The sequence below is a fragment of the Drosophila serrata genome, unplaced genomic scaffold (genome assembly GCF_035046125.1).
Source record: "Drosophila serrata isolate PLE 108 unplaced genomic scaffold, ASM3504612v1 contig_364, whole genome shotgun sequence".
Taxonomy (NCBI): domain Eukaryota; kingdom Metazoa; phylum Arthropoda; class Insecta; order Diptera; family Drosophilidae; genus Drosophila; species Drosophila serrata.
In genome coordinates this window covers 227,086-238,757 of record NW_028257262.1, presented here as the reverse complement: position 1 = coordinate 238,757, position 11,672 = coordinate 227,086, and the positions used below count along the sequence as shown (strand labels likewise).

Genomic DNA, 11,672 nt, shown 5'->3' with positions numbered 1-11,672 from the left:
CACCTTTCATTAGATTCGCCGACTCTGAGATCGAGATTTCTGGCTGTGTGTTTTCGTTTCGGTTTCGTTCCGAGGATTCGAAAAGGGCTCCGAAAGCAAGCAAGATATCAACGGTTAAGCTGATTTACCACAGATACAAAGAGATACCTCTAGCCAGCACAATATAAATCAATCAAGAGCATACAAGTTCATTGACAGCTCGCACAGCTTGCCGAGCCCCGAGCTCTTCGATGGTTACAATTTCCAGCCCCACATGATCCATGATCCTCAGCACAGTACAGCTCAGCTTAGACCAGGCATCCAACTGGACCCGGCCAGGCCAAGAGCCAGAGTCAGGCTGTAAGCCAGCAAACCCGCCTGTCAAATTGCCGGACCACATTGTAAGTTATGATTAGCTCACGCGCTTAAAGATTTAAGACCGGAAATGCTGGCAAGGTGGAGCCAATAATTCAAATTCGAATCTCCTCCAATAGTATTTGAGTGATTTGAAATTTGATTTTTGGTTTTGTTTTGTTTTCCGTCTGTCTCGAGGGTTATTGCATTTTCATTTATTTATTTATTTATTGGCTGCTCTTGTGGCAATGCAAACACACCCGCATAATTTTGCCAGGCAGCCCACTCAGATTGGGAAGATGCCAAATTGCCACGCATAGTTTATGCATAAATTATCGACAACAGCCAATGAATTGGTCTGGTTTGGAAGCGGGTTTAGGATCTATGGCCAAAGTGGTTTTTATTTAAATTTGTTTTTGTAAGCAGAATATAGTAAGAAATCTAAGGTAATTTAAATAAAAAGGAAATAATCGTTTCATTTTAAATTTGATGAACTCAAACCAAAATGTGCATTCCTCTTAATATATGTAAAAATGAAACTCATCTTGGTTCGCTTGTCTTTTTTGGTAACAAAATTTTGCTGACCGAAAACATTTTCCCATTGGCATATTTCGTATATAATTGGCTATAAAAATTCATGTTAATGTGCAATTAATCATATTAGCAATTAACTTTATGCTGTTTGGCTGCTCTGCACGAGATCTCGGCGAGATCGTTGCAGATCGTGTCGCCCAACTCCATTCGCGGGATCGTGTCTCCAAAAGCCGGTCTCCATTCCCGATTTCCCATTTCCCATACCCAGAGGCAAAAGGCTCCAAGATCGGCGTCCAGACTTTGCGCCAATTTTCCAATATTTATTTCTATGTTCGAAACGCTAACAACTTGCGTTTCGTTCTGGCCAAATTGAAAAGCCATACGGAAGCTGAGAATCGGCAGCCCGAAGAGTTGCGAGCTGTGGAGCTGGAAGCTGGAAGCTGCAAGCAGGGAGTTTTGCCCAGGAGTGCATAAAATTTAAGTATTATGACCATACACCGGCTCTCCCCGATCTCTGGCTTTACGATGTTGTTAACTGTTGAAACTATCCTAACCACTCATGGGGATCCTCCCATTCCCGGCATCAGCAGCAGCAGCAGGCATCAATTAATCAGTCAGGCGTAACGCCATTTGGCACAAAACGGGCCCCTCGGCCACAATTGATAGTCAATAATCGTTAATTGTTTTCGATTTTCGGCTAAAATCCCCTCAGAGTCCATTGTTTGGTCAACCCCTTTGAGGTCGCCATGGAGACAAAACGCTAAACGCGCTAAACGATGCCATTGTCTTTGGCTCACAGCGTGTGTGCTTTGATGGCTTTTTCTCTTCGAGTGTCTGTCATTAAAGTGGCTTTCATCCACATCCACATGGAGTTCTCTTCAGCTACTGGTTGTGCCACTGCCTTGGGCCATCTCACATTTACCATAAGTAGCCCATAATTAATAACTGCTAACTTACTTAGTGAGGTATTGTTGTGTCTAATGAATCCCATTCCCGACTTTCAACCTTTTGAACGAACCATGAAGAAATGTGTGTATGGTTTTTTCTTACAGTATCACAAGGGTATCAAGGTATAGATTCTTATTTAAAATTTATATCTATTTATTAAAGTTAATAACATGTAACGAATTCGTAGTTGGATTTGAAGGCAAGTGAAATATGATTTATCTTGGTGGGTTTCTATTATTGATTGTTCTTTTGATACCTTTTGCAGTGTTATTTATTTAAGACGATCTTGAAGTCAATGAAGGAGTCATTTCCGACGCTATAAATCATATATATACATATATTATTGATCTGCTAATTCGAGATTTTATTCATAAAAATACACTTTATATAAATTTTCATTACTATAAACTATAAGTTTATTTTATTATTATAATTATTTTCTCTGCAAAACTACATTGCACATATTATAAAAAATAATAATTTTCGGCAATGAACTGATAATGGTTAAAAGTATAAATATTAACATACTGATCAATGCACCCTTTCAGCTTAGTTTTCAGGCTTAGTTTGTAATGTATAAGAACACTTTAACATAAATATTAACAATTTAAAGTGCTTTGATCTAGTATATCTCAGAGGTTTTTAAAAGCACATGACATTGTTAAATCCTATCCCTTTCTTATCCCTCAGTTCTGGATTATCTAAGTAGATTCCTATGGATTTACCAACCCCATAATGATATGCATGAATTTTTTTCGATGCGCTCAAAACTATGCAACATATTGTGTCAATCCCATAGGTTGAGATACTTCTTTCGACTCAATTGAACGAATTTAGAACGAGCGCGTCGGGGTCTGCTCAACACTCAATTACATTTCACTTTCCAAGGGAAGGCCGCTCATATACACACACATGTGTGTAGCCCCTAGCCCCTATACCGTCTGTGCTCCCGGCCCTTCTCCCCCTATTCCTTCACCGGATTATACAATGTGTGGCTGGCGTTTCTGTTCGGTTTCTGTGTGTATTTTTCTGTATTTGTTTATGCGGCTGCCGCGAAAATACATTGCGGAGATGTACTGTGTTGTTGTGGTTCTCCAGGCCTGATGGGGGAACATGAATTCGAATTCGTTCATTTGTTCCCTCATTTAATTGAAGAGATTTATTTTGCAGCGCTCGCCCGGTTGGCTGCGGTTGGGCCTCAGTTGCGATCGGACTGCATGCCGCTACAGTTAGGAAATCGGAGGAAAATCGGAAGCGAAAAGCCATCCACCCAGTCAATCAATATCGCTCATTAATAATAATATTGTTAATATTTATTTGAAATTCGAAATACCGGACTGTACAAACACGACACACATACGCACCGAGTGAGGCTGAGTCAAGTGTGCAGCCGTTTCTGCTTCTGTTTTAGTGCCTAAGTGCCGCATAAATACGTACTAAAATATTTCAAGAATTTTAAGTGGAAACATTCTCGAATTCTGTGAACTTTCTCAATTGTGTTTTTGGTGAAATATTTACATTTAACAGCGAGGGTGATTCCACGGCAGAGACACTTTTGGATACACAGAGGCCACTATTTGGCAACAGAAGCCTTTTGGTTATTCGATTTTTTGTTTTTTGTGTTTTGGAGCAACACACAGATGTGAGGTAAGTCTTTAAAAATACATATACTCGCGTGTTTTGTTGCTATTCCTACGCTATATAGTCAACCATATGTGCAGCCACTGATTTTGGTTTATTTTGCTTTTTGCGTAATTGCGCAAATTATTTGTTTGGTCTACTTTCTGATTGACCGCGCACAGCAGCAATTTGACTTTTCACCCAAAGGCCAAAAAGTGTAAAATGTGTGTTGTGATGTGTTGTGGTTCCACAGCAATTTGTGTCGTTTATCTCGCTATCTGTGTGTATGTGTAGTCAATCGTTCAATTATCTGATCTCTGGCCACGACTATCCCCAACACAATAACGTACCAGGGAACATGGTCTGAAAGCCCCATAGAAATCTGCTTTCAGTTTTTGTTATGGTTCATGCTCTCGAATTGAAAGCACTTTTCCAACGGGGTTCTCCTACATATTCTAATTTATATTTATTTATTTACTTGCCTTTTTACAACTGCGCTGGCCCAGGGCAGAGCTGAGAAAAAATATTTCAAATTCAAATTCATAATTTAGTTTCCATCTCCACATTGGGGAGGGGGACATTGTTTATTAACTAACATCGATGGAGGGAACATGCAATATTTCCTAGCCGCGTAAACAAACATTTCAACTTGTCTGCTTTTTGTCCGTATATATTTCGGCCTGTGTGTATATGGATGCTATATAGATATTCTTATATATTTCTCTGGTATCTGGTATTTGGGAAGCTTTACGATGCCATCTTCTCTACGCTCCGGCTACTGTTCTGTTGATGCCTTCGGAAATCATTCAGTTTGATCTGGCTTCTCTCCTTCCTGATCTGCGATCGTACTCATGAATGATAATTAAGGTTAAGATTGTTTAACAGATTACCCGCTCGATTCCTGGTATTATTGCGATCTCCGGTGTGATCCAAGAATACATGATTATATCCATAGATACATTGCCGGTGTAAACAATAGCTTGTAAATATTATTATTATTAGTAATCTATAGGAAGAATAAATTATATACCTATTTATTAAGGAAAATTTACTTGGACACTAGGTTTACCTAAAATATTTTTATACTAATGCTTGCAATACATTCATGGAAATTTATGAGGGGTAACATGATGAATTCTTAAAGATCTCAGTTCATCAAAAGTTCTTAACTTAATTTAATACATTGTCAAAATTAATTGAATTTTCAAGTTAAATATCTCATTTTTATTTTCCAAACCAAGTCTCTTGAAAAGTTGCTTTTAAAAGTCAATCTTTACCTTCTCCTGCACATTTTCTCCATTGCCCCAAGTAAGATCCAACCTTCTCCCTGTCACGTACTGAGTGGCATATGGTAAATGGACGGATGGATGGATGGATGGGTGGTTGGATGGATGACTGACTGGACTGGACTGGACTAACCGTGCGAAATTACAGACTCGTGCCGGTCTCCACTTGGCATCGAATCCACCGGGGTAGGTGGCGGGGTTACCAAGTGCGTCACTTGGGTTCAACCCGTGCGAAGTGGACGCAAGCTGACCACCGGTTCAATGGATGCGATACGAGATGGATGGATGGGTGGATGGATGCTGTGTGTATACTTTGCGAATACTTTGCACCGTGTTTGTTTATTTTCGGCAATTTTTCGGACTGCACAGGAAATATACTAAGCTGTCCGATCGCTGTCGATCGATGGAGGTGAAGGTCAGTCCTCCAGTGCGCCGGGGGAAAACTTTTTGGCAGTTTCCGATTTGCCGGTCGATTTTTGCCTTCCGGGAAGTCAAAAGGAACATTTTCGAATAACCCCATCTTGCCCAGGAGTCGGTTTACGTTTTCCCCCTCGGAAAACGGCGACAATGTCTGTGCAACACATGTGGCACGATCTTAGGTAGAGATGCTCGGATGCACAGACGGCGGGCCTGATGATGTGCCCACATGTTGCAGTCAACAATAGAGCACCAAATGCAAACCGAAACAATATTTGCCCTTGTCTCCGACTCCGTGACTGTGGGCGTGGCCAGGGGCGGGCGGCGGGCGGATGGCAGTCCGGAGAACAGAGACAACACATTTTATTTTTTGTTTGTTGCTTTTAATTTCTTAAATTTTTTGTTTTGCCTCAGCCACCAGATGTGGGCTGAATGCGACTGGAAAGATCACCAGAATATTGAGAGAAACTGTGTCTGTTTTAATTAAAGATGAGACATAGAGCGAGAGAGCGAGAGTGAGAGAAAGAGAGAAGTAAGAGATAATCGGGGCAAGTCAGAGGGAGAGAGAGAGGGGGTGGTATCGGGCGAGCATATGTGAAAAATTAAGGCTGCCGTTGAAAGCGAAAAGATGCGGGAAGCCAAAGGCAACGACCAGCAAACAGTACAAGGCAAGATTGGTGGGATACCTGACACGGTCTTCAGTTTATTTACAAAAATTAATAATAAATATAATAACAATAAATTAAAAGAAATATGTAATTACACAATTTTATTTGACCTTGATTTAATTTTCAAAATTAATATACAAATTCGATTTTCTTTAATAAATATCATAATGATAATTTGAACCTACCGTAAAGGTAATCATAAAATTATAGTTAACAATTGAACAATTTTAAAATGTAAGTAACAAATTATTTAAATTATGTTTACAATACATTTAAGAATTATTAATTTTAGTCAAGTCTAGTCTATTTAGGTTAAATATGATTGTTTGATAAAGATATGATTGAAAACTGTGAATGATATACCTATACCTACGAATATCTTGAAGATACGATGAATTTCCAACCCGAACCCATATACCCTGCACACACACAGGGTATGCCGCCATTGGAAATATAACGGCAAAAGTGGAAGCTACTCGAGGGCCCACTAAATTGAGTCGTTCTGTTCCGACGCCGGCGCATTGTATAGGACATTGTGTGGGAGAGACAGAGTGAAAGAGAGAAGGAGTGAAAGAGAGAGTGTAGGAGAAAAGAGAGAGAGGGAGATCATACACGATCATTGGGAATTGGAATTGGCATTGGGCACATTCAGTACATCGGACTACTCAGACCAATTTGGAACACTTTTCGCTAGGCTCCGTGAAAATTTCGAACGCGCAAAAAGCCGAGAGAGATTCCATTTTCTCTATATTTCCCCCCTCTAGAGAAAACGTGAGTGACAGGGCCGGAGAGTTGTGCAAAAAATAGCATAGAACATTTAAGGCTAAACTACGTGCATTTGAGGGCGCAATATATATACATATATATAGAATCGGATCGTAAAGTAAACTGGCAACAAGTTGAAAAGAGTTTTTTCACTCGACGAAAAGGTAAACTTGACGCAAGTCTCGTTATTTAATGGCCTTATAAAAAAAAGTGCTGGCCAAAATGTTTTGTGTGTGTCCCGTGGCCATAAAGCTATTTTCGAAATCAATAAAATATGCAATCCGTGAAAGATGAAGAACCTCAGCATTCACATTCTGAGATCATGCCTCTGGACCGTTTTTAATTTATGGCACGCGCTGGACGAAAATCAGAGCGGGAGAGCCGGACCAGTTACCGGAAATGTGCGCGACATTTTAATTAAGCCCACCAAATGGAAATGGCCTTTAATCAAGTCAAGTCCAAAAAGATTCTTCGCAGAAATGCTCAAGCACACACATACTAGAACGACCTGTAAACAAATTGAAAGGCAATTCATTGACTTTGTGTATATACAATGGGATGTAGCTTTCAGATACAAAGATACACTTCCTTTTCCCCATTTATTTTGGCACTTGCCACAGTCTTGAAGCTATTTTGCCTATACATACTAATATTCCCAGCGGATGTGATCATAAATCTAATCGTATGCATTCTTCCAGGTGTTGCAGTCACATTAAACACGATCCAGAGAATCCAACCTGCACCCTCGCAGGCATCCCTCGAATGATCTATGGAATGGGCCATCATCTACGCCCACGATCACAGCTCCTTTGGTGACAAGATGGCTGCCATAAATCCATCAACTCGCTGAGTAAATCACACGCACCGCCCCCGATAATTAAAAGACGCCGCTAAGGCATTGTTTTTTGGGGGGAAAAAGTATTTCCGTTGCACCAAACAAGATAGGTGATCATCCGGAGGATCATCAGCATCAGCATCAGCATCATCGGCATCCGATTGCAATCGCCGGCAAAGTGAATTGGAGTGGAAGAGGATCACTTCAAAGGCACATACACACACACATGTTGTGCTAAAGAGGCAACTGTTGTTGTTTCCATCATAAATTAGAAACTAGAAGATCACCGATCTTCTTCCGCTGTGAGAGGGAGAGAACGCGATACAGAGTACATAGAGCGGAGCACTTTAAAGTGGATTTCCGGTGAATAAAAAACCGACAGCAGCACATGCGACAAAACTCCAACTCCAACAAGGGAGTTGCAGTTGCAGTTGCAGTTGCGTTTGCACTGAGAAGTGGCACTTTTAGGGTGCCTGTGCTGCCCCTCTGGCAAGAGTTACAAAAATAAATATCCTCAAAATGGCTGCTGCCTGGAGCTGCCACAGCAGTCTCTGTCGCAGACGCAGTCACTCACCACTCATAATGTTGAACGGATCGCTATTGGTGATGCTTATGCTGCTGGTGTTGTGGCAACATTCGGTGCCAGTGGCAGGTCGTCGTCAAATCGCCAATAGCCAGGAAGTGCCCAAGGATTACGATAATTTAGCCGCAAAATCAAACAAAACTTCGACGCTTACAAGTAATGCTAACAGCAGTAGCACAACAACGGATTTGAATGATGGAGCTGGAGATGATGATGACAATAAGCCCGATGTGCCGGAGAGTGCTAACACGAAACCCTACTGGCGGTATCCCAAGAAGATGAGCTCCTTGCAGACACGACCCTCGGGTTCCCTGCTTTTACTAACCTGTCACGCCTTGGGCAATCCGGAACCGAACATCACCTGGTACCGGAATGGCACTAGCGAATGGAGCCGGAGTTATGGCAACATCAAGAGGAATCGATGGACTCAAACCATGGAGGATCTGGTGCCGGATGACTCCGGTAACTATACCTGCAAGGCGTGCAATCCTCTGGGCTGCATCCGGCATGACACTCAAGTGATTGTAAGCGATCGGGTGAACCATCGACCTATCCTAATAAATGCCCCAGCGAATCTCACCCTGGTGATCAATGGCAGTGGCCACATGTACTGCAAGTACCTCTCGGATCTGACCAGCAAGAAGGCCTGGATCTTTGTGCCCTGCCAGGGAATGACCAACTGCTCCAATAATCGTACCGTCATGGGTTACGACCAGGATAGGCTGGAATTTGTAAATGTAACGCGGGAGCAGGAAGGTTGGTACACCTGCATCGAGAGCAACAGCTTGGGGCAGACCAATAGCACTGCCTACCTGCGAGTGGTGCGAAGCCTTCATCTTCTGGAGGCTGGTGTGGCCAGCGGAATGGAGCGCACCAATCTAATGTACTTCTTTGTCTTTGGAGGATTACTCTTCATCATCATGTGCACCTCGTTTGTTTTCTATGCAGTGCGTAAAATGAAGCACGAGAAGCTGCTGAAGCAACGAATAGAAACCGTCCATCAGTGGACCAAGAAAGTGATCATCTTCAAGCCCGAGGGTGGTGGGGACTCTAGCGGTTCCATGGACACCATGATTATGCCTGTGGTAAGGATTCAGAAGCAGCGTACAACCGTGCTGCAGAGTGGCAACGAACCGGCTCCGTTTAATGAGTATGAATTCCCGCTGGATTCGAACTGGGAATTGCCACGAAATCAGCTCGTCCTAGGAGCCACCTTGGGAGAGGGTGCCTTTGGCAGAGTGGTCATGGCGGAGGTGAACAATGCCATTGTGGCTGTTAAAATGGTCAAGGAAGGTCACACGGACGACGACATAGCCAGCTTGGTGCGGGAAATGGAGGTGATGAAGATCATTGGACGTCACATTAACATAATTAACCTGTTGGGATGCTGCAGTCAAAGTGGACCGCTTTATGTAATCGTCGAATACGCTCCCCATGGCAATCTCAAGGACTTCCTGTACTCGAATCGACCCTATGGCAGGGACCAGGACAGAGATAGCTCTCAGCCGCCGCCATCGCCGCCAGCCCACCTGATTACCGAGAAGGATTTGATCAAGTTTGCCCACCAAATTGCCCGGGGAATGGATTATCTGGCCTCGCGGAGGTGCATTCACAGAGATTTGGCTGCCAGGAATGTGCTCGTAAGTGATGATTACGTGCTGAAGATAGCCGATTTTGGCCTGGCCAGGGATATCCAGAGCACAGATTATTACAGGAAGAACACGAACGGAAGGCTACCCATTAAATGGATGGCTCCAGAATCCCTCCAGGAGAAATTCTACGACTCGAAGAGCGATGTCTGGTCGTATGGCATTCTCCTGTGGGAGATCATGACCTACGGACAGCAACCGTATCCCACAATTTTATCAGCAGAGGAGCTCTACAGCTATCTGATGTCGGGTCAGCGGATGGAGAAGCCAGCCAAGTGCTCCATGAACATCTACATTCTCATGCGACAGTGTTGGCACTTCAATGCCGACGATCGGCCACCCTTCACGGAGATCGTAGAGTATATGGATAAGCTGCTGCAGGCGAAGGAGGATTATCTGGATGTGGATATAGCCAATCTGGATACGCCGCCTTCGACGAGCGACGAGGAGGAAGATGAAACGGACAATCTGCAAAAGTGGTGTAATTACTGATTACATATTCTAATTACTAAGAAATATGGTTACTTTCGACACCCTCCCCACCAGATGCAATCAATGACTAAATGAAAAGATTTGACTTAAGCTGAAATCTAGGTTTGGATAAAAAAATTAATCCGAGTGGCGCAGAAATTTGATCACAAAGTATAAATTTAGTCACCGAACGATCATCGAACGCTTTTGTAGGATTTAGGACACTCCAAAATTTTATCTTTCAAGTTTGTTATTTAATGATTCATGGATAGGAATGAGAGTATCAAAATATGGTTTAACCTTTACAAAATTTAAATAATTTAAAAACTAAGAAATATCGAATTTAAGCTAGAATATTCTGTGTATATATATGTAGCTCTCGAATAAGTCTGTAAATCTCTTAAAAGTCGCACCAAAATTGCACCAAAGGCGTAAAACCAAAAACTAGGAGCAGATCGAATGTATCCATACGTTATGTTCTATTTAAAATATCTTATAGTCTATACCTAAGAGATTACTGTATTTAAAGTTAAGCTTCGATTAAGACTCGGTTGTATTTCTGTTGTATTTCTTATTGTACTGATCTTTGTAGTATTCGCAGTTTTATACTCGCTAAATTATACTCGTAGTTTGTAAGCACAACAATGTTCTATCCTACAGTTAGTTGCATGCCCGCAGTGCCTTATGAAACAATAAATGTTGTACGTATATATCCCAAAAATCACATCCATAACCATAATCGAGGGGGGGCCGGGAAATGCGACGAGATCATGACGTCTCAATTTGAAAATCTGTGAAAAAAATAACACTCGATTTGAGGCGCACGAGGCACGCGCGTCACTAAACGAAAAATGATGAATGGAAAGGCCTGCGGTCCACTCTGTTGTTGTTGTTGTTTTTTCCTTCTTTATATATATGTATATATATATATATCTATGTATATATTTTTCATCTTTGAACCGCTGCCGAGAGGTGTGAGAGGATTAGGAGGCTGGGACTGGGACTGGGGTTGGGGTCGCGGCGTTGGCGGCGGCTCGTTTGTTGACGCGCTAAATGCCATGAGCGTCGGCGATGCAATTAGACGATAATACAAGGCCCGAAATGGCAGAAGAAAAATAAGTTTATAAAGTATTGTAATTGCGGGAGATTTGTGGAGTGTCCGCCGTCCAGGGGTATTTGCAATGAGTAGTCCGCCAGGGGCCAAAAGTTGGCCGACTTACATCTGTGGACCGGGGTCCCAGCTATCCATGCGATCCAAGTGATCTTGCAACATTGTTCGCGATAGTTGTGGGATATGGATACTGGGGCAAATTTAAATTAAAAAATTGTGTCTTGATTATTAGCCGGTCTAAGCCAGAGATCAACAATAATTGCCATGACTTAAGGTGGGTGTGGAAGTCAACAGAAGTATGAATTAATATTGGCTTTGGGTCTTTATGACCTGTTCAATTGATTGTGAGCCATGTTGCAGATACAAATCGTATTTATTTTTATTATATGTACCTGAATATTTATTAATTGCTTATTGATTGTTTTATATTGCCTACCAATTACTTAGGCATC

General features: G+C 42.1%; 1 protein-coding gene across 3 annotated transcripts; it reads left to right on the top strand.

The window, feature by feature from the left end:
* Positions 1-2,903: 2,903 nt before the first annotated feature.
* On the top strand, positions 2,904-10,830 carry htl (heartless). 3 transcript variants are annotated; one of them, XM_020959397.2, is made up of 2 exons: positions 2,904-3,462; positions 7,270-10,830. In XM_020959397.2, exon 2 carries the CDS (start codon positions 7,926-7,928, stop codon positions 10,128-10,130), a length of 2,205 nt encoding a protein of 734 aa, XP_020815056.2. In that variant the 5' UTR covers positions 2,904-3,462; positions 7,270-7,925; the 3' UTR covers positions 10,131-10,830. The 3 variants fall into 3 exon arrangements, with proteins under 3 accessions (XP_020815056.2, XP_020815049.2, XP_020815063.2); XM_020959390.2 differs by lacking the exon at positions 2,904-3,462 and adding an exon at positions 6,457-6,577; XM_020959404.2 differs by lacking the exon at positions 2,904-3,462 and adding an exon at positions 6,457-6,735.
* Positions 10,831-11,672: the final 842 nt, after the last annotated feature.

What these genes read in the sequence shown, in the direction of transcription:
- htl (XM_020959397.2), top strand. Translation starts at nt 7,926, where the DNA reads ATGGCTGCTGCCTGGAGCTGCCACAGCAGTCTCTGTCGCAGACGCAGT.